We start from the raw sequence: 22,582 nt of genomic DNA on the forward strand, positions 1-22,582 counted from the left end.
CCTGCCAGCATCTCCCCATGCTTACCAACCCCAACCCCCACCCTCGGGTTTCGTTATGTCTGCTCCCACTTTGGTAAGAGACCCTTTCTGAAAGTCTCCCAAAGTGAGAGTGCCAGCTCTGTCCTGCCAGGACCCTGACCAATTTGCTCCTGGCGCAAAACCGAAACAGCACCAAAGGGAAGGCTACGTCCCACCCTGTCCTCCAGCCTCTGGGGTCCCCTGCTCAGAAACAACCAGTGTTCTGGGCTCCTTTGTATCTATCCAAGTAAAAACACAATCACATGGTTTTATTTGTTTGTTTGTTTGTTTGTTTGTTTGTTTTGGATTATCAAGAACTCCCAGCCAGGTATGCGAATGGAAGTGACTGGAACTCCTAGTTCGGCCTGAATTTCCTCTTGCCACTTTGTACCCTCACAAAGGGTTTGTTTTCAGGGGGTGGAGTCCAGAAACATGATTTTCTGGAATTGCTAATGTGGTAAGTTGAGGCTGTGGTGAGTAATTACCGCTTGTCCATCAGTGGGATGGATGTCTGCTTTAGCAAGACCAAGGCGTCAGCACTTCCTGGTCTCACGAATTCAGATGCGTGTAACCAATCCAGGAAAACTCACTGGGTTAAGAATCCTAGGTAGCACCTCTGTTTGGCCCTTCAGCTACTTTTTGGACTTTCTCCGTTGGTGGCCTACTTTTCCCTAAATAAGCCAAGGGGCAATTTCATGATTCCTGAAAGAGATTGTAGTTTTGTTCCCATGAAACTACTTCGCCCTTTGGAGCCAGGCTTCAAATCTCAGTTCTGCCAATTCCTAACTGGGAGACTTTGGGGAAGTTGCCTAACCTCTCTGTCCCTCAGTTTCCTCATCCATGAAATGGGGAGACTAATACCTCATAGGGCTGTCGTGAGGATTAAAGGAGCCAAGAGGCGTAAAGCATTTTAATATAGGGCTTGATACATAGGAGGTGCTCAAAATAGTAGCTCTTTTTATAAGGATGAAAACTAACATTTAATCGAATGTCCTTTTGCTGTACAGATACAACTGAAGTTTATCTCATTGAATTCTCACAACCACCCTGTAAGGTCCACATTATCCCTACTTTCTAGATGAGGAAACTGAGGGTTAAAGTGATTATGGGACTTGTTCAGAGTCATACCACACCACCTAGCCCTGGGACTGAAGTCTGAAGTCCTGGCTAGTATATTCGTTTGCTCACTTTGATTCATGTCCTTGTATTACACTTAAGTCTCTTTGGGCTTTGGCTGTTCCGAACCAGGTTATCTGTCTTGTAAACATCTGGAGTACAGAAGCCACATCTGGAACACTCAGGAGGCTGCGAGAACTTGAGTTTCTGCAACTTGCTTGATGCTGAGAAAATTGCCTGAAGCATTTGTCCAAAGAAGAGATCCTCTGGCGTTTCTGCTGGAGAGTCAGATCCGGGAACAATGGGGGCGGAGCATTGGAATTGACTTTTTTTTTTTTTTTTTTACTCCAAAACTGGGATTTAGGTTGAAGCAAGTTTGGAAACTTTTGTTGTGTGGTATTAGAGCGCTCTCTGCTGTCTATGAAGATGACAGATCTGGCTCCTTCATAGATGTTTTTCTTGATTTATGGAGGAAAAAGGAGTTCTACGGAAAGTAATCTCACAGGATGATCTGATTATAAATTTCTAACTGTGCAGGTCATGATGGGTAGTCACACTCCAAGCACATACACTTTTTTAGTAAGAGGTTTACCTTTGCCTTAAGCAAGACCTGTCCTTTTTTTTTTTTATGTGCGCTTCTAGGTCAACACACCTTTGAAATAAGCAGAACCATCTTCAAGAGAGGACATAATCTTGCTAACTATCTTGTAGTCCAATCCCCACCTTGCTTTTTCCCACCTTCATATAATCTTCTTTAATTCAAAATGCATAAGAGAAGCTAATTGCCATTCTAGGAAATATCTGAGATCCTGCTTCCTAGCAAAGAACGTAAAAGGAAGGTCAAGATTCTCCCTGTTATCCAAAGGTTTACGATCTTATTGGACTCAGAACACACCTTCAGGAAATCATGAGAAAGAGTAGTGGGGCCAAGGAAGAGTAGGAGTTTAAATACAGGTGGGTCCTGAGGCGAGAGTGAGGGTAACTGAATTCCAAGAGAGCTCTGAGATTGGCTGACAGTGCGCTCCTCTTGTGCTGTCTCCTAAGGCCAAAGAGAAGCCTTATGCCTGGCCTGAACTTTGGCTTTGCAAACATCTGCTCGCTCAGTGGGAGAGAATGGTGGTAAAGCTCACAGCTATGGGTAACTGAATACCTACCTACGACATCTGAGGTGACCTACTGGGTAGGTCAGCAGTTCCCTAACTCTGACCCGAGATTCTTTTTAAAGGAACACAGCGACATCTGTCGGCCACCTTGCAAACTACCAGCTCAAGGTAGTTCGCAGTTTGTCAGGCATAGCGCCCTTCCTTTAGAATCTAAAGGATAGTGTAACTGTGTGAAGCTGGCTTTATGGCAGTTGTTCTGATAAAAAGTAAATATTATGTAAAAATTATTGTGGAACAGGAAATTAATGTAGTGACGCGCAATCTAATTCCAAGGTCTGAGCAGCTGTCTAGAGCCCAGCAAGCCCACTCATCCTGTTAGTACATACAATTATTTACGGAACTAGAATATTATTTTTTTCTTTCAATTTATATGCATTTTCAAGTGGCCACTAAGTTGTTAGGACATAAATACTTAGTTTTTTTGACCTCACTACTTATTAAATATAACTGTTAGCATTTTTTGTGGAAGGTAGGAGGTGCCATGAAAAAATTCCTGAGACATTTAAAGGCAACTTGAACCAAGAAAGCTTGGGATCTCTGCATTGAGCTCCTTATAACTTTATAAAAAGTGTCTTAAGCAAATCTAGGACATCCATACCTCTATTTTGTAGATGAGTCAAGAAAGAATAACTCATTCGCCTGAGACCACTCAGTGCGGGGTTGGGGTCTGGGGGGGACGGTGAAATTCAAACTATGTCATCCCATGTGATTTTCAAGAAGGCAAACTGCTACTCCCCACCTCGAGTCAGTTCAGATCTGTCCCCTGATCTCGGGGAAGGGCATGCTGGGGGCTGGAACCAGCTCTTTTTGTTTGTCGTGCTTCATCTTGAGAGAAACAATGTCAGGTTCCTGATGGCCCTAGGGTCTCATTCATTACAGGGCCCTACTGGGGGGATGGGAAGGGCTCAGGACAATAGCCTCTGTGTGTACTGGGAGCTGAAGATGGGCCCTAAGGGGCCTCTCCACTTAGATTCCCTGGAGGTCCCCTTCACCCACTGCTTGTCCCCTCCCTACCAAATCCACCTACATTCCCCAGAATCACCAGCTCAGTCACCTGACTGAAGGAGGATCTAGCAATTAATGAGTTCAAAAGTTGTGTGAAGGATACAGGCCCACCCTTCTTGTTCTTCCAAGTGAAAATTCACCAGAGGGCAGCTGCAGCAGGAAGTAGCCTCCTGGCAGGAGACAGTAAGCAGGGGACCCATGAAGCCACCAAGGGACCACACACGGCATCCTCCCTGTCCTTCAGCTTGGACTTGAGAATTGTGCCCCAGCAGTGAGCACCCTGAACATGACGCTATTTGCAATGGAGGGAAAAGAGGGCATTAGATGAAAGGTGGGGTCCCACTTTCCCAAGGGGCAACTGCCGGCGGCGTCATCTTGCACGGTCAGACTGCCCTCTGAGCCTGTTCCTCCTCAGCAGAATGAGAATAACAGTATTTACTTCCTAGAGTCAGTCTGACAATTTAATACATTACTAAAGCTTAGCACAGAGCTAGGCATACATGATCGGTACTCAATCAAATTGAGCTAGTCGTTCAATAAATATTTACTGAACACCTACTATATACATACCAGGCATTAGGAATACAGCAGTGAACAAGGTAGACCAAAGCCCTAACTTCGGGGGGCTTACATTCTAGCAGAGGAAGACAGACCATAAATAATGAACATAACATATAAGTAAATTATACAGCAGTGCCATCCAACAGAAATATACAAGCTGCATATGTAATTTGAAATTTTCTGGTAATACTATTACAAAAAAATAGGAAAAATTAATTTTTCTAATTTTTAATTAAAAAAATTTTTAAATTGTTTAAAAATTTTTAAGTTTCACCTAATATATCCAAACTATTGTCATTTCAACCACTGGCATTAGCTACATTTCAAGCGCTCAGTCGCCATATGGAGCTAATGGCTACTGTGTTGGGCAGTGCAGTTTTCCAGCATGTTAGAAGGTAAGCAAGTGTAAAAATGAAGACCTAATTCAGGATAAGGGGCACTGGAGCATGAGACATGGGAGTGGACAGACTGAGAAGGTGGATTTGAGCCAACTAAAGGGGCTGAGAACTCCATCATCATTATTAACCAGCCCCCTTTCCTCTCTGCGGGCCTGGTCTGGCTGCAGGGAGGGTTTTGCGGCCTTCCTTCAGGGCCGAGCGTGACCCAGGCTCTGCAGACTCCTGAGTGATGCAGGCCCCCTGGAAATGTCTCGGCCTGGGGAGCAGCCCCTCAGCACCTACTCCTTGTTCTGGGGGCTTAGGGCCACCCCCAGGGGACGCACTGTAGGAATTTTGTCAAGGCTGTGACTTGAGGAGGGAAAAGGAAGGTAGGGGTGTGAGTTCTCGCCCAGAGATGGGATTAGGGGGAGGTGAACGAGAGTGGGAGTCTATCTTTATTTAAAATTTTGTTACTTCGTTCATCACAGATTTTTTGCATTAATTAAAAATATTTTTTGATTCATATGTCATAAAATTCACCCTTAAAAAATCCACCCTTTTAAAGTACACAATTCAGTGATTTTTTTAAGGTATATTCAGAGTCGTATAATATCACCCAATCAATTTTAGAACATTTCATCATCCTCGGAAAAAAAAAAAAACAACTCTATTCAGCAGCCACTCCCCATTCTCCAGTTGCCCTTGGCAACTACGAATGTACTTTCTGTTCCTGTGGATTTGCCTCTTGTGGACATTTCGTATGAATGAACTCATATAATATGTAACCTTTTCTGTCTGACTTCTTTGACTTAGCATATAATGTCTTCAGTGGTTCATCCATGTTGTATCAGCACTTTGTTCTTTTTCATGGGCAAATAATATACCATTGCATAGATAGACCGCATTTTATTTATCCATTCATCTATTGATGGATATGTTTTTTCCACTTTTTCGCTATTGTGAATAATGCTGTCATGAACAGTCACATGCAAGTTTTTGTGTGAACACTTTTGGGCTTTTTTGGACAAATGTTTTTAATTCTTTTGGGTTTTGCATTCATTTCAATTTTAAAGATATTGCATAAAAATATTATTTTTCTTGACTACTGAGTTTTTTGGTGCCTCCTTAAAATATGCGCCTGAGTCCAGTACCTGACCGGCCTCACCCTGTTCCCACCACAAAAGTCTTACCCCTTGTTAGCTGTGTGACTTTGGGCAAATTCTTACCTTCTCGGAATCTCAAGCCTCAGTTTCCTCCTCTGGAGAATGGGGATAATTCCTGTACCTACTTGTGGGTGATAGGAGACAGTGAAGCAATGACCCCTGTTAGAGACCTGGCACAGCCCTTGGCACATGGTAGACTCAAAAGTCAATGGCTTTTCCTCCAGGGAGGCCTGGTGTTAGGCCTAGAGGGGCAGGTCCTAAAATGGATGTGACTTTGCCCTGCTCTTGAGGAGAGCTGGCCCACCCCCTTGTTGCTTCTTTTCCTCAGGGAAACCTGTTTTTGCTCTCCCGCCTCAGCCTGTTTCCCTACAAGGTTCTCGGGGGTGGGACACAATGCTGCTCACCCGAAGGCCTCCTTGGCTCCCAGCACCTTCCATCCCAGCCGCCCCGGGGCCCCTCAATGCCACCTCCCCCTCTCCGCTCTGCCCACTCCCATTGAAGGCCGTGGCTCGCCGTCCCTCTGTGCTGCCATGAGGCCTGCACTTTGCAGGGCTGAAGTCCAAAGTTCAGTCCCTTCGCTAAGCACACGGATAAATATGAACCTTGGAGAATTTCCCCAGCTCCAATGTAAACAGAGCGGGCAGGGGCCCTGATTCACTGGCTGCTGGGGCCAGGGTTGGGGGTTGGGGGTGCCCACAGGGCTTGGCTAGTGGGGCTTGGGGGGGCCGTGGGTGCAAGGATCCTGGTTTGTATCTGCCTGCCGGCCGGCCGGCAAGTAAACAGCCCACGCGGCGGGGAAGGCGGCCAGCTTAGTGGCCCTGGGCCGCGTGGCCCCGCGGCAGTGGAGCCATGGTTTCGAAACTGAGCCCACTGCAGATGGAGCTCCTAGCGGCCCTGCTCGAGTCGGGCCTGAGCAAAGAAGCGCTGATCCAGGCGTTGGGTGAGCCGGGGCCCTACCTGCTTGCTGGAGATGGCCCCCTGGACAAGGGGGAATCCTGCGGTGGCGGTCGAGGGGAGCTGGCTGAGCTGCCCGATGGGCTGGGAGAGATGAGGGGCTCTGAGGACGAGACGGACGACGATGGAGAAGACTTCACGCCGCCCATCTTCAAGGAGCTGGAGAACCTCAGCCCCGAGGAGGCGGCCCACCAGAAAGCCGTGGTGGAGAGCCTGCTGCAGTAAGGACCCCTTCTCTGTCCCTAGCTCCAAGGAAAGGGGGACAGGGCCCATGAGAGCTTAGGGGGGATCTCTGCTTGGAGCCTCAAGCCCACCACGGGGCCCTCTGCGGAGTTCCGAGTCTCCGTGAGCCAAGGCTTCCAGCCCAGTGCTTGGGAAGTGGCCATATGTCCCAGGGGAGCTCCAAGATGGGAAAAAGCAGAAGACTTTACAATTCAAGTGCCTGGAGAAGCAGAGGGTCGTGGAAATTTTTAGCCATCTTGACCGTTTCTATGCCCCAAACCCTAACTTCCCCAGACTGCAGGCTCTGGAGCCAGGAAGCACCACTGGAGAGAGTGGGGACCAAGGCTGGGGTTCTGGAGGCTCCCCTTGCCACCCAGGGTCTCAAGCAGGGTCTCAGGCCTTTCTTACCTGCAGGCAATGGAGCCTCGGGAATCTGCTCTCCTTTCCAGCGTAGCCTCAGGCCCCCCACCTCACCAGCAGTTGCCATTAGAGGGCTCCCGTTGTGTACCCCAATCCATCCACTACCTGGCTCCCCATCTCCCGGAAAACTGGGTGGGTCGAGCCCGATGCCTCCCCTCTCCTCAGCAAGACTTAACCTGGTTACTAATTACCCATGGGCTTTATTATTTCTCTTTTGTTTTATAAATTTATAAATGGCAAAAGGCTCTGATAAGGCCTGTGATCATTAACTTGTAGGGATGGTGGCCTGGGGAGGCCTGAGCCAATGAACCTCTCGCCCAGCAGGGGTGGAGGATGGGGAGTTCAGGGGTAGGGGTGAGAAAACGAGGGCCTGGTACAGCAAGGATTGCCCCTTCCCAAAGCCCCCTAACAGCCAGGCATTGTGCCGTGTTTTCACATGTATAATTTTGGATGATGTTCAGATAAATCCTGGGAGGAAGCTATGAATAACTCTGCTTCACAGATGAGGAAACTGAGGCCCAGAGAAGGGAAATAGTTTGACTAAAGCCACCCAGCAGGGACTCCACACCCACTCTGTTTAGCGCTCTCAATCGCCTTGACTAGGAGCCAGAAGCCAGCTGGAGGTGACTGGGGTGTCAGAGGAAGAGCCCCAGAGGAGTTCTCCGGGGGGGGGGGGGGGTGTCTCTTTTCTGTCCAAGGTCCTGATTCCAGCTTGGGGTGGGGGAGGGCTGAATCCCCGCCTCAGGGAGACAGAGCCTCAGGGTCTGCCAGGCCTTGTGAGGGCCCAGGCAGGGGGCAGGCGGCAGGGGAGCAGAGAGGCCCCCTGACTTGGCAGGAAGAGGAGGGCAAAGGGCCCTGCTGGGCTGCAGGGGAGGGGCAAAGAGTCAGGTATGGCAGACCCAGGCAAAGAGCAACTGGGATAGGGTGGGGCGAGGCCAGATCTGCTCAGGACCCCACATGAAAATGGGGGTTTTCAGGTGGGAGTGGGGGCTGAGGGTGCCAAGGGCCTTTCTTACCTGGCTGGGTGGGGCCTCTTGATCAGCAGGAACTTTGGTGGGATGGTGGGTGATGGGGAGGCTTGATCCACAGCGCTTGAAGGGGGAGCAGAGGTCAAAGTGCTCCCCGGGGAACAGCAGGGGCCAAGAAGCTGAGGCAGAGAGGGGAGACATGCAGGAGAAGAGAAGACGTCGGGGCAGATGGAGAGAGGCCTGGAGAAGCAGAGTTAAGCAGAGGAGTGGGAAGAAAGAGGGGCTCACATCCAGCTGGGAGAAGGGGCTGGGGAGAGAGTGAGGCACCCCAAGCTGAGAGAAGGCTGGAGTGCTCCAGCCTGCCCCTATTGGGTTTTCTTTAATGCTAACAGCATGCTATTTACTTTCCATTTAAATTTGAGATGTTGCTATAAATTATCAACCAGCTCCTTGTTCCTGCAGAGTTTATAACTAACTACCTGGGTTACTTATTGTTCAGGTAACAAAAGGGATCTGAAACCGCCCTGAGGGAAAAAAGTGGGGCCTGTAGTCTCAAGAAGGAGAGCAGTGGAGGACCCCGATGGAGGCCTGGGCAGTGGGGGTGCAGAAGCAGGAAAGGATGATGCACAGGCAGGGCTTCCCGTGGAGGCCATTTCTCTGGAGAAGACAGTGTCTGGGAAGAGGCAGGATGGGTCCAGGTCCCAGGTTCCCCCAGGTGCCCATGCCTGAGGCCAAAGCAGGACATAAGCTCCTCTTTTAATTCACTGTGTGACCTTGGGCAAGTCTCTTCTCTGCCTCCCGCCTCCATTTCTCTACCTGGACAACGAATAACATTCGAACTCCTCGCCCTGTTTCCCTGACCTCTTCCTGAGGAACCTCCCTCTCTTCCTCAGTTTCCTCCAGTTATACTGACTTTGCTGATTCCCACGTCAGAGCCTTTGCACGTGCTGTTCCTTCTGCCTGGAACCTTCTCTTCTGATCTTCCCATGGCCAATTCCTTTTCCTCCTTTTGCTCAAATGTCACCTCCTCAGGGAAGCCTTACCTGCCTGTCTCATCTGAAGGTAGGCTCCACCCTTCCACTACCTTCTTTTACTTTCTCCTGTTTATTTTTTATTTTTTATGATTACTTTCTGTTTTCTATTTCCTGCCATGAAAATAGAAGCTTTTCTAAGACAGGGTCCATGTGGCCTAGTTCACTACTCTTATTCCTGATATCCAGCCCAGTGGCCGACACACAACATGAATGAATGAATGACTAGGATGCTCTAAGGCTCCGGGGGACATCTGTTGCTATGTCCAAGGCAGGAAGCTGTACATGGGGCTCCTTCCTGGGTGTCCTCCTAGGTCCTCCCTGTTCCTGATTAGCTCAAACCTCAACCTTGAAGGTCTCTGATCCTCTCCATTGGGCAGTGCCAAGGTACTGGGATCCAGGGAGGTAGTGCCCAAGGTGGGACAATTTGACATCCCTGACTGAGGCCAGCCTGCCTGGGTTCAAATCTCAGCTCCCCGCCTCTAGCATGCACAGGTGATCTCGCTTTTCTTGTCCCCAGTTTCCTCTGCAAGGCAGAGATAATAACACCAACTCACAGACTTAAGTAGCATGATAACATGTAGCGTGCACATGTAGTAAGTGCACTCAATGGTGGCTGTTACGAGTGGTCCTATTTAATAGGTGAGCAAAAGAATGTTCAGGCATGCAAAGCCACTTCCCCGAGGTAACTCTTACAAAGCAGTCAGGGCAGGACTTAGACCTAAGTCCTCCCAACCCCATACTCTGCACAGCATCTTTGATGTTGTATGCTTGTCCTTGATAAGTTCTTTTTCTTCTTACCCTCCCCAGTTGTTCTTCCTGTTCAGCTTCACCATTAACTCACTTCCATGCAGTGCTCAGAGTTCACAAAGGGCTTACAAATGCATTAAACTTGTTTTCTCCTGCTGACAACCTCCGAAATATTCATCATTAGCCCCATATCACAGTTAAGGAAACTGAGGCACCCAGAGATTAAGCAACTTCCCCAGGCCACCTGGAGAGTGAGTGGGAGAGCTGGGGTTCGAACAGAGACTGAAAGGCCCTGCACTGAAAACTCTGCTACTTTCCATGTGAGTGGCCTTTCAGGGTGGTCTCCCAGCTCCACAGCCTTGGAGGTGCTGATACCCCAGGGCCCAGCAAGCAAAAAGCCCAAAGCCTTGAACATGATTGGACCCAGAATGGGTAGGAGGCAGGAGGAGGGAGATGTGAGCAGATCTTCCCCTCTCCCGGGTCCTCTTCCCTCTGCTGTGGAGCTGGGGTCCCAGGACATCATTGATGATGATGATGATGATGATGATGATGATGATGATGATGACGACGACGATGATGATGATATCAACGTTGTTCCACTTATTGAGCACTGACTATGCGCCAGGCCCTGTAAACATGTCACTCCTCTTTGAAACTCAGCTCTCCCAGTAGCACTGTGAGGCAGGTGTGGATTTACCACCATGGAGTATGCGCACATCAGGTGCTAGGGTACAGCGGTGGGACTCGAACCCAGGTTGGCTTGACTTTCGAGCCCACAAAAGCTGGGGATACCTGGAGACTTGGCCTCTTAGTTCTGAGTTGGGGAAACAGTCCTGAAGAGTCAGGACCTTTAAGACTGAGTGTGTGTGTGTGTGTGTGTGTGTGTGTGTGTGTGTGTGTGTGTGTGTGTTTTGGGGTGGGAGAAAGAAACGGAGCAAACAACAGAGAGACACACACAGGAGAGAGATGACAGAAAAGCAGGCAGACAGACAGGGACATGGAGTCAGATAGACAGTGACAGTAAATCTATAGTTTGAGCCAGGAGAGGCCCTGTGGAGAGGGAGGGTGAGTTCATTCCCCGGAGAACAGAGATGGGAAGGAGGGTGATGATTACAGTTGGGGGAGGAGAGAGGCCATTAGGCAGCCTGGCTCCAGAATCAGATAAAAGTGTTTGTCGGGGTGCGCAAGGCTGGACTTTGTACTGCCCTTCCCTGCCTGCTCTGACTGGCACCCGGTGAGCAGGGGAGGTAGAAAAGAGAGGTTCCTAGGAGCTCCTGAAAGCAGGGGGAGAGAGGAGCTCCAGGAGAGGTCTGAGAGTCTGGGCAAAGTGAAATATTCTCGAGTCCCAGCTAGGTCACCTTGGACAAGTGAGGCTCACCTATCTGAGCCTCAGTTTTCTTAACTGTGAAATGGGCACACAAGTAGTACCTACATGCTAAGGTTATTGTAAGATTTAAATGACTGGCTCTTGGCACAGTGCCTGGCTCACAGTACATACTCGAGAAACATTCATTCTCGCGTGTATCATTTTTACACAAATGGAACTTTGCTGTACTGACTGCTGAACAATTTAAATTGATCCGTCCCCACCTTCCATTTCCTCCCTACCGGTATGGGAACTGCTGATAAAAATGGAGGAAGCTGGAGGACCAAAGCTGATGCAAGGCCCTGCACCCTCATGTCTGGGAAGGGCACGGCCAAGGGGACAGGCAAGGCCAGTTCTCTAAGGAGGGAGAGGTGGGCTGGGGAGAAGACAGTGCAGGTGGGCTTCGGAGTCCTGGGGGTTTTGTTTGTGTTTAGTTTTTATAATTCAGTTTTAAATATTATATATGCATATATTGTCTATTATATAATTTATTACACCCAGCACCCCCAGCCCCCTCCTGAGACCATCAGTCTCACCAATTCCTTGTGTGTCCTTCCAGTATTTCATGCAAACAGGAGCCAAGATATAGAAATCTTTTATCCCACTTTAACTTTTACACAAACAGCAGCGCAGCAAACCCACCAGACAAACCCTGTTCCGCACGGCGCTTCCTCAGTGGGTTTTTACAGCTGCGTGGGCCGGAGCCACCACAATGTAGTTAATCAGTGTTCCTTCGCTGGATTCTTACGTGGTTTCCCATCTTTCATGGTGGCAAGCCACACGGCGATGACGCACCTCTTACCCAGGCCACGTGCCACACACGCAAATATCAGAAGTCCAGAGGTTCTAGAACAAATTGCTGAGTCAAGGGGGTGAGAACACAGGTTCTGTGATCTGACAGACCTGGGTTCAATTCCCAGTTCTGTCCATTTCAGCCCTGGTGTAGAGAGCTGCTTTTATTTATTGACACATGTTTGTAACAGATGCTCAGGACAGGATGAGGGGGAAGGGGAGGGGGAAGGTTGAGACAGAGCTGGAAAAGGAGAGAGAATTTATATATTTCAGGCAATCTGACCCCTTCCATTCCCCACAGTGACCAACGGATAGAAATATGAACCACAGATGGCTTCAGATCCTTTGAGTTTCTCTAGTGAGTGAACCTCAGCCCACAGAGTGGGATTCTGGTGCTCAGACACACTCATTTTTCTTACAACAAGGCTCCTCAATGCTGGTCCATAACCCCTTCACCTGTGAGTCTACTGAAACCCAGACACCTGCCCCAGTGCTGTGGGGAGCCTGGCCAGGCCATTGCCTGGGGTTTAGTGAAAATTGTCAGGAGGCGTTTCGACCTTATGTGTTTTTTACCTGATGGGCTGACTTCAAACTGAGTCCCTTCAGGTGGGATGGGACTCTGCGAGGCTAGCCCTGTGACCTTGGGTAAGTGAGTAGCCTCTGTGGCCCTGACTGTAAAGTGAGAGAATCTTGTTTCTTTCCTTGTTTTCGGACTCAGTTTTTTTCCTACTAGGTTTCCTTAAGCAATCTATCCATCCATTCATCTACCCATCCGCCATCTACCATCTATCCATCTGTCTATCCATCCATCTACCTACCCACCTATCCATCCACCCATTTACCCACCATCAACTCATTCATTCATGCATTCACCAAGGGCATAATATATGTCAGGCCCACTTTGGGTGCTGAAAACCAGAGAGTTCCTACCCTCAAGATGTTTACGGTCTCTCTTTCCATGGATAAGACACAGCCACAAATAACATTTCCAAGTAGGATGAGGGGAGATGTTTCAAGGAGGCACAAAGGTGAGGACCCTCCCCATCGGGATTGTGTAGCTTCAGGCGGAGTCTGTGCGTGTCTATATCTGTGTCCATGTTTCTAAACTTTTATCTGTTCCCATGACTCTGTGGGACTGGTTGGGCCCTGCAACGACATGTACGTGTCCGCATGTCTCTGTCCCCATGTTCATGTGTCAGTGTGCCTGTGTCCTGGCATGGGCGCCCATACCTTCCTGTCCCTGAGTCAAGGTGCAAGCCCCAGGCTCCACACCTGCTTTCATCCTGGTCCCCACCTCCAGGACGGATGGGGCTCCTAGCACCCAGGACCCCCAGCCTTGCCTGCAGGTCACCCCCACTGAGTGGGCCCTGTCCCTGCTCTCCTTGCAGGGAGGACCCATGGCGCGTGGCAAAGATGGTCAAGTCCTACCTGCAGCAGCACAACATCCCACAACGGGAGGTGGTTGACACCACTGGCCTCAACCAGTCGCACCTGTCCCAGCACCTCAACAAAGGCACCCCCATGAAGACGCAGAAGCGAGCCGCCCTGTACACCTGGTACGTCCGCAAGCAGCGAGAGGTGGCCCAGCGTAAGTAACGACTGACCGCAGTCCCGTCTTCCCTGGCGGGCCCGGGACGCTCTGCAGATCAAGGGTGGGGGCTGGAAGTTTCGGCACCCCTTAACTCAGAGGAAGTCAGGGGGACTCAACCAGCAGCTCGCAGGCACTCGAGGGGAGGGGAGTTGAGTTGGTCCTGGATGAACTGGGTCCCTGTCTTTTAAGAGCCGTGTGGTGTGGAAGGAGAAGAGATCATTGTGATACAGTGAGATATAATAACAGCAGCAGCAACAGCCAGTGTTTACAGAGTAAGCGCAGTGTGCCTGGCCCAGTGCAGAGTGCTACGCAAAGTACATTTCGAAGTGTTAAGCTGGAGGCAGAGGAGAGAGTAATCTATTCTTCCTCAGGGAGGCAGGGGCATCAGAAAGGTTCATACCAGAAGTATGACCTTTAGACTAAGTCTTAAACTGTTTCGAATTTTGACCCATGGGGATGGAAGGAAGGGTGTTTCGGGCAGAAGGAACAGTGTGTGTCAAGGCTGAGGCGAGGTGTACATTCTGGGAATCCTCCACTGCAAACCCAGGAAGACTTGCAGCCACTATCATGTGGGGAACACTGGGCTTCCTCACTCAGGCCTCATACCCCATCGAACCCCAAGTGCACTGTCACACTTTTGAGCCTACATATAAAAAATTTCTAATATTTCTTTCATTAATTATTCAGGCTTTAAAAAAGCAATATACACTTGATTAAAAATAGAAGAAAATAAAGATTTCATAATAAAAATTAGATGTCCTTTCTCTAAAGCAGCCCCCGGCATTCCCAGTCTTGCATATGTCCTTCCGAAGATATTTTATGAATTTACTAGCAGTGTGTGTGTGTGTGTGTGTGTGTGTGTGTGTGTGTGTATCCTTGACTCAGAATCTTCCTTCTTCCCTTTCATAAAAATGTCCTGGCATTTGTCTGTCCCATACTCTTGGTGACCCACTCAGGGATAATCTGATAGACCACTTTCCACTAAAGTGGGACCTACTGACAAGGGCTGCTGGGTCTCTTCTCTCCTGGCTAATACCGCACTTTAAGTTTGATTTCCAAGTCTGCAATGTCAAACACAGCTCTGAATCTACTCAGGAGGTATAATTCAATTTTCTGCTCTACTGTGTGTCCCTGGAAAAATATGGAACCTCTCCCAACCCCGAACCTTACCTGTAAAATGGGATGACATATATGTCAAATGTGACCCAGTGCTGATGCTTACTTGGAGGCTCGTGAGATTAAATCTTGGCTCAGTAGAAAAGTGTGCAGGGGTTGATTAGTTATGTCTGCCTTGGACACAAGTTAAGGAAGTGGTGGCACATGTGCTGTGTTTGTCGTCACTGGATTAGATGATTTCGAAGTTCTAGCTGTAAACCCCTCTGGCTCAGCGCCCTGGGAATCAGAATGAATCATGAGTGTGATCATGAACTGATGTGGGAAGGTGGGGGTGGCTGGAACCCTGCTCACGGCTCTCTGTGCCTCCAGAGTTCACTCATGCTGGGCAAGGTGGGCTGATTGAGGAGCCCACGGGCGACGAGCTGCCAACCAAGAAGGGGAGAAGGAACCGTTTTAAATGGGGCCCAGCATCCCAGCAGATCCTGTTCCAGGCCTATGAGAGGCAGAAGAACCCCAGCAAGGAGGAGCGAGAGGCATTAGTGGAAGAATGCAACAGGTAGATTGGCTGGTGGTTAGCAGGGCTGGTTTGGTCTGGGCAGGGGCAAGGCTGGGGAAGGGGAGGGCAGCCCTGGGTCCTGAGGGAGGCTCCCCAGTCTCAACTCGTGCTCAGTGTCTGAAACGTAGCTCCATTTCTGGCACCACCCCCCGCCAACCCAGGCAACCCTTGTGTGGCTGCTCGTTTTATTCATCCTCACTACAATCCCATGGTTATTTGGCTCACTTTATGATTGGAGACACTTACTCGAGGTCACACTGCAGAACTGGGATTGAAACTCAGGTCTGCCAGCCTCACTCACTCAGGCAGAGCCCTCCTTCTCAGTGCCCTCCCCACAGCCCCAGGAGAGGGTTCCTCTGTTTCTGGTTTGGAGGCTCACAAATGGCTATTTCTGTAGGGCCGAGTGCATCCAGAGGGGGGTGTCACCATCACAGGCACAAGGGCTGGGTTCCAACCTTGTCACAGAGGTGCGCGTCTACAACTGGTTTGCCAATCGGCGCAAGGAGGAAGCCTTTCGGCACAAGCTGGCCATGGACACGTACAGTGGGCCACCACCAGGGCCAGGCCCAGGCCCTGCGCTGCCCGCCCACAGCTCGCCTGGCCTGCCCCCACCTGCTCTCTCCCCCAGTAAGGTCCACAGTGAGTGCTCTGAGGGTAGCGGACTTGGGGCAATGGATGGAGGGAACATGGGGGTAAGGTGGGAAAGTTGGGAAGTACCCCCCCAAGTGGCAGCTGTCACCCAAACCTCTTAGCACTTCAGTTTGGTTCCACTCCATTCTATTTACTCTGCTCTATTCACCCCAGTCCTCTCTGCTCCAGCAGCCCCCCCCCCCTCTTTTCGGCACCAGGGACCGGTGCTCCTATGAGAATCTAATGCCTGATGGACCTGAGGTGGAGCTGAGGCGGTGATGTGACTACAAATACAGATGAAGCTTTGCTCCCTCGCCCGCCGCTCACCTCCCGCTGTGCGGACCGGTACCGGTCTGTGGTCCGCGGGCTGGGGACCCCTGCTCCACTCCATGTCATCCACTTCGCTCCATTCCATTCACTCCGATTTGGGTCACTTCAGTTCATTCATTTCAAATCAAATCAGCTCAATTCATTTCTGTTCAACTCATTATAATCCAATTTAGTTCATTTAAATTTGGTACAGTTTAACTCAATGCAATTCCCAATGGATCCAGCTTACTAAATATAATTCAAGGAAATTAAGTTAACTTTGTATAGCTTAGTTCAATTCAATCCAATTCGATTTCATTCAATTCAATTCAATTCAACACAAGCTCAATTCATTTCAGGTACAATTAGATTCTGTTTCATTCAATATTTCGGTTCATTCTATTCAACTCAGTTTGCTGCAGTTTAATTTCACTAGCCTCAGTTCAGTTTGGTTCAACTGTCTTTGATTGAGCATCTACTGCATGTCAGGTATAGCACTAGGCGGTGGGGGGACATGGAGCTAAAAAAAAAAAAAAATGCAGCCTTGTGTTCAGGAGTTGGAAGCAGCCGGCGCAGGGCATGGCAGGAGGTGGACAGCAAGGTTTGCTGGCTGCACAAAGAACGTTGGGGCGAGTGGTCCAAGCCAACAGACGTAGTTTGGAGTGATGAGGGCCTTGGGAGGCAGAAAAGCGGGGTGCTGAGACCGGACGCTGCTCCCACTCCAGGTGTGCGCTATGGACAGCCCGCAACCAGTGAGGAGGCGGAAGTTCCCTCAAGCAGCAATTCCTTGGTGACAGTCTCTGCACCCTTGCACCAAGTGTCTCCCACAGGCCTGGAGCCCAGCCACAGCCTGCTGAGCACTGAAGCCAAGCTGGTGAGTGTTCGCCCCAGGTAGAAACCATTCCAACCCCATCTATCTTCCCCTGGTGGGGAGAAATGGTCCCCAGGAAGGCAGCGTGGGGCTCTGCCCTCACTCAGCTTGGATTCCCTTCCAAGGTCTCAGCAACTGGGGGCCCCCTGCCTCCTGTCAGCACCCTGACAGCACTGCACAGCTTGGAGCAGACTTCCCCAGGCCTCAACCAGCAGCCCCAGAACCTCATTATGGCCTCGCTTCCCGGGGTCATGGCCATCGGGCCTGGCGAGCCTGCCTCTCTGGGCTCCACATTCACCAACACGGGCGCCTCTACCCTGGTCATTGGTAAGCTGGTGGGACTGGGGTGGGGGCAGGTGAGTTGGGGTCTCATGGGGCTCCGCCAGGAGCTGGAAGAGCCACTGGGACTCATTCATTCATGTATTTATTGAGTGCTTACTCTGTGCCAGGTTTTCTGCTACATCAGTGACATATAAGTAAACCAAACAGAACAAAGTCTGAGTGATTTAAGTGGAAAAGCAGACAATAAACATAATACAGAAATTATACGGTGCCTTAGAAGGTAAAACATTTGTGGGTAAAATAGCAGAAAGGGGACCAAAGTTTTCTAGGTTTTAGTTTTTTTTGTTTTTTTTTTTTATGGTGGCATTGGTTAACGAAATCCAGTAAGTTTCAGTGGAGCATTTTAATAGTAAGGCATATATATATATATTTACATTGTGTGTCCGCCTCTCACAGTTAGATTCCTGTCTGCCACCACATATTTGACCCCTTTCACTCCATCAACCTACCTCTCCCCTCCTAGGCTTTTTTTAAAGCCTAGAAAGACTTTATTTTAGGAACTGTTACACAGAAGCTCAATATATAAGATAGGGAGCTGCTGAGGGAGTTAAGCCCCAGGGCCTCTGCATTGCTATGGAACCCCAGGGCTCTAGGGAACTAGACTGACACACACACACATACACTCCAACCCACCCATATAACAAGCTAGAGACTCAGAGAGGGAGAGTGACTTGCCAGCACCAGATGAGTTCGTGACAGGTCCAAGAGCAAAGGTGTTTCCTGTCTGCCTTGTCTCCTCCCCCAACCCACTGGCTCTGGGAGGGAGGAACGGTGTCCCCAGGGGGCCTGGGAGGTAGTGGAGGTGGTAGGAAGCCTGGCTCACTGCTGCCCCTCCTACTCCAGGCCTGGCTTCCACACAGGCACAGAGCGTGCCCGTCATCAACAGCATGGGCAGCAGCCTGACCACCTTGCAGCCGGTCCAGTTCTCCCAGCCACTGCACCCTTCCTACCAGCAGCCACTCATGCCCCCCGTGCAGAGTCACATGGCCCAGAACCCCTTCATGGCCACCATGGCCCAGCTGCAGAGCCCCCATGGTGAGCACAGGGAGACAGGGTGGCCTAGGAGGTACTGTGGTCTCCGTATGTGTGTCTGGTATAAGTGTTTCTGTGATGAAGGGGGGAACCGTGGGTGCTCGGATGGGTGTCTATAGCCAGAATGTGTTTCAGAGTGTGAATACATGTGGCTGTGAGTGTGTGCACAGGTTTGAATTTGAGTGGATACGCATCTGAGTGTCTGCGTGCACAGGCCAGCGTGTGGGAATACAGGTTTGTCTTTCTCTGAACTCTTGGGCCCATGTGTACTTCAGAATGGACTATTCTCAGATTTTTCAAAGGTAATATGGTGGACATACCATAGATTACATAACACTCCCAGCAGGGTTTGGGGCAACTCTGTCACCAAGCATTACAATTTCTGCAGCAAAAGGTAGAATTCCGCCAAGTAGGTTAATAAAGATTTAACCTCAATCAGGCTCAAGTCAGATTTTACCACCAAATGAGCTCTAGTGCCAACCTTACAAAAACCTACTGGTTTTGAGACCTTTCTGGAATTTGGAATTGGGGATAGGGGATAGTAGACGTGTATATATATATATGTGTGTGTATTTGGTCGAGTGTGTTTGTGTATATGGCTGGTTATGGTTTATCTGAGTCAATGTAAGGAGGTGTTTTTCTGCTGGTACCTGCATTTTTTGTGGGGGCGGCTGAACCTTGAGGTTACATTTCAGAGAGGCATCCCAGAGGTGGAGACATGTTGGCTTCCAAAGTCTGTGCTTAGTACAGGAGCACCTGTGCCTCGTGTTCCCTTTCACACCTGTTGTGTCCAGGTGATGGGAGCTGGGTTTGGGTTCCTGGCCTCCCCCAGGCTTCTCCCTACCAAGCCAAGCGGAGCAGGCCCCTGTAGTTAAGGAGAGGGTCTCACACGCCACTTCCCCCAGAGCACCTAGCTTTGAGGCCCTCCTGGGAGGGGTCCAGCCTGGCCCAGGGTGCCACGTCTGTGTCCACCTCTGTCTCTTCCCTCCTGTCCAGCCCTCTATAGCCACAAGCCTGAGGTGGCCCAGTACACCCACACGGGCCTGCTTCCACAGACCATGCTCATCACCGACACCACCAACCTAAGCGCCCTTGCCAGCCTCACGCCCACCAAGCAGGTAAGGCCCTGGCCTGCCCTGGCCCCTCCCCAGAGCACACCCTGGGGGCTCAGGAGGCTGCTCTGTTCCCCCAGGTTTTCACCTCGGACAACGAGGCTTCCAGTGAGTCCGGGCTTCACACGCCGGCATCTCAGGCCACCACCATCCACATCCCCAGCCAGGACCCTGCTGGCATTCAGCACCTGCAGCCTTCCCATCGGCTCAGTGCCAGCCCCACAGGTGAGAGGCCTTTCCCTGCCACCTCTTTCTTGTGTGTGCAGCGGGCAGTGGGCAAACAGGAGGGAGCATGAGGCCGGTGTTCCCCTGAAGTGAGCTAAGAGAAGTGTGAAACCACAGGAAAATGGGCACTTCTTACAGGAACATCTCATTGACTTGGTTGAGGAAAAGATTAAGTCATGGGAGGAGGTGGCAGTGGGTGATACTGAGAAGTAACCTGGGCTGGTTGTGGGCCAGAAGTGGCTCATGGATGTGTTGGTTTGGCTCTGGGCTTAGCGCTCTTTGAATCATTGCCAACATATAAAAATCAGGAGCTTTCACAAAGATCCAGAATTCTGGCTTGGAAAATTGGAAAAACTCATGTTTTCATGTAGCAACGACAGAGAGTAAGCTCTTCAGGCCACCATGTCCCACTCGACCCATTCACTTCCATCCCATGACCCACGTGTGCAACCTGCAAGGTCATGGTGAAGGGCAGGCACTTTGGAGTTAGGCTGTTGGGCTCTGCGGCCTGGGGTGGCCACTTGCTTAGTGCACAACTTTGGGCAAGTTGCTCCCACTCCGTGAACCTCAGGTTCCTCCATCCAGCCTAGCCCTGTTACTGAGGGCTCCGCACTGTACCTGTGAGGCACATGTCATCATCCCCATTTTACAGATGAGAAAGTGGACACTCAAGGAAGTGAGGGATTTGGCCTTGCCTCCAACAGCTACTAGGTGGCAGGGCCAGGACTGGAACTCAGGTGCAAAATCAAAGCCCATTCTCTTAACCATTTGAATCAATCAGGCTTCTCCAGAGACACTTAACTAATAGGAATATGTACATATTAAAAGAAATTGACTTGAATGATGGTAGGGGCCAGCAAATCCGAAAGCTGCAGTGCAGGCCAGCAGGGCAGGCAGGAGTTAATGCTGCAGAATTCCTTTTTCTTTAGGAAATCTCAGCTTTTGCTCTTAAGGCCTTCAACTGATTAGATGAGGCCCATCTATATTATCGAGGGAAATCTCCTTTACTTAAAGTCAATTGATTGGAGGTGTTAACCACATCCACCAGATACTTTCACAGCAACACTCTGATTAGTGTTTGTTTCAATGACTGGGTGCTGCAGCCTAGCCAAGATGACAGATAAAACCAGCCACCTCACCACCTTGCCAGGGCTTCTCTAATGTTCCCGTTAAAACATCCTGAGGAGGCTACTCCCTGGGCGACCCCAGAGTCTGGCCGTGGGTTAATAAATCGAGGCCTCGCCTCCCCTGTCCTGAGCACCCCCAGGGGTAGGGAGGGAGGGGTCAGGATGGGCTCGGTGAGCGGCCAGCAGCTTCCTGTGTCTCTGCAGTGTCCTCCAGCAGCCTGGTGTTGTATCAGAGCTCCGAATCCACCAATGGCCACGGCCACTTGCTGCCATCCAACCACAGCGTCATTGAGACCTTCATCTCTACGCAGATGGCCTCCTCCTCCCAGTAACCATGGCGACTGCCTCCCATTGGCTGGGACCTGAAGCCTTCATGGCCTGCTTGGGGAGTGACCAAAAATATCTGAGCCTGCAAAACTTTTGGTGCCAAGGAGCTGCTGCTCCTCTGGAAAACTGCTTCGGTTCCCGTCCTGCTCTGCCAGTGCCAGAGAGCGGGGCTTCTGAGGTGCCCCAACCTGGGCGGAGCTGCTTTAGCACACAAGCAGGGGACCTTAAGAGCTGGGAAGCAGAGCCTGTTCCTGGCAGGACACGGGAGGGACTACCCCTGCTGCTCAGGGTAAATCCTGTTACTTAAAACAGAAGGGGGAAGGCTGTGAACTCTGGTACCCATGGCCTGGGCTTGTGGAGAACCCAAAGAGAACGCTGGCAGCCACACTTCTCAGGACACGAGCTGGTGTAGCTGTGATGCACTGAGCTCCAAGAGAGAACCTAGATCAATGTGGCCCCATTCTGTCACCTATGCCCTGCCCTGGCCACTCCATCCTGTTGCCCTTCCTGCTATTGGCCCATATGCCCATTTGTATCCACCCTTGTTCCCCACTCACACAGGCACTCTCTGAGAGGCTACTTTATTCCAAGGCCTGAGGTTCAGATGCTCAACCCTGGGGGAGCTCAAGCTAACAGCAAGGGCATCAGGGCTCTTCAGCTTCTCATCCTGAGCCATCCTTTTCCCCTAACCCCGAGACCTCCAGTTTTCTGGAACATTTGCTCCCCTGAAAATCATGCCTTCTGATGCCACCCTGGCATCTTGCTCTTCTGAAAAGCCCCACTCAAGTTTAGGAAGTCAACCTTGCTCCTGTGGGAGCCCTGCGACTCTGCACCTGGTGCCAAGTCCTAGAAAAGCAGCTCCTCTGGCCTGTAGGGCCCTGCAGACCCATCCCTGGTTTATAGAAGTGGCTGAGTTCAGAATGCAGCAAGGTCTGAGCGGCAGGCAGAGTGGAGGTGCCCTGATGCAGAAGAGAGGCGAGACCAGCAGAAAGGAGCCACCTGTGTGGACAGGACACATTCCTGGGAGCCTGGAGGCCCGGCTGGCTGAGGGATGGGGAGAGGTCCCGGCAGATGCAGCCCCCTGAGGAGTCTGAGCCCCTGAACACTGCCAGGAGGGGCAAGGCAGCTGTGCAAACCCGGGGCTCCTGTAACCTCATCTCCCTGAGGCTGCTACAGACAACCTGGCCCTCATAGACCGCCTCCACCCCATTACTGAGGAAGAGCCCGGGAGAACCCGCATCCTCTGCAGCACGCGGCCAACTAAGGGCAAGCCTGTACCCTTATTTAACTTTTAGTAAACAAGAAATGTCATCAGAAACTTCTTGCTTGTCCACATGTCATCTAGATGGGGCTGGGCAGGCGGAGGGGCATCAGGGGCCTGAGAGTTGGGTCCAGCACACACACCCTCATCCCCTACTTCTGTTCCCCTTGCTGTGCC

At 50.6% G+C, this 22,582-nt stretch overlaps 1 protein-coding gene and 1 long non-coding RNA gene across 5 annotated transcripts; one reads left to right on the forward strand and one right to left on the reverse strand.

The window, feature by feature from the left end:
- Positions 1–1,750: 1,750 nt before the first annotated feature.
- LOC118602820 lies at positions 1,751–9,324 on the reverse strand. 2 transcript variants are annotated; one of them, XR_004950838.1, is made up of 2 exons: positions 8,016–9,324; positions 1,751–6,799 (listed from the first exon to the last, which is right to left on the reverse strand). It is a non-coding gene; the product is annotated as an uncharacterized LOC118602820 (long non-coding RNA). The 2 variants fall into 2 exon arrangements; XR_004950837.1 differs by having other exon boundaries at positions 6,988–9,324.
- On the forward strand, positions 6,022–21,588 carry HNF1A (HNF1 homeobox A). 3 transcript variants are annotated; one of them, XM_016127218.2, is made up of 10 exons: positions 6,022–6,578; positions 13,295–13,494; positions 14,983–15,169; positions 15,567–15,808; positions 16,834–16,982; positions 17,105–17,306; positions 18,165–18,356; positions 19,350–19,471; positions 19,546–19,690; positions 21,022–21,210. In XM_016127218.2, exons 1-10 carry the CDS (start codon positions 6,253–6,255, stop codon positions 21,147–21,149), a joined length of 1,893 nt encoding a protein of 630 aa, XP_015982704.1. In that variant the 5' UTR covers positions 6,022–6,252; the 3' UTR covers positions 21,150–21,210. The 3 variants fall into 3 exon arrangements, with proteins under 3 accessions (XP_015982704.1, XP_036076554.1, XP_036076553.1); XM_036220660.1 differs by having other exon boundaries at positions 6,139–6,578; positions 15,567–15,796; positions 19,350–19,690; positions 21,022–21,588; XM_036220661.1 differs by having other exon boundaries at positions 19,350–21,139.
- Positions 21,589–22,582: the final 994 nt, after the last annotated feature.

Source organism: Rousettus aegyptiacus, unplaced genomic scaffold, assembly GCF_014176215.1.
Source record: "Rousettus aegyptiacus isolate mRouAeg1 unplaced genomic scaffold, mRouAeg1.p scaffold_m13_p_5, whole genome shotgun sequence".
Taxonomy (NCBI): Eukaryota; Metazoa; Chordata; class Mammalia; order Chiroptera; family Pteropodidae; genus Rousettus; species Rousettus aegyptiacus.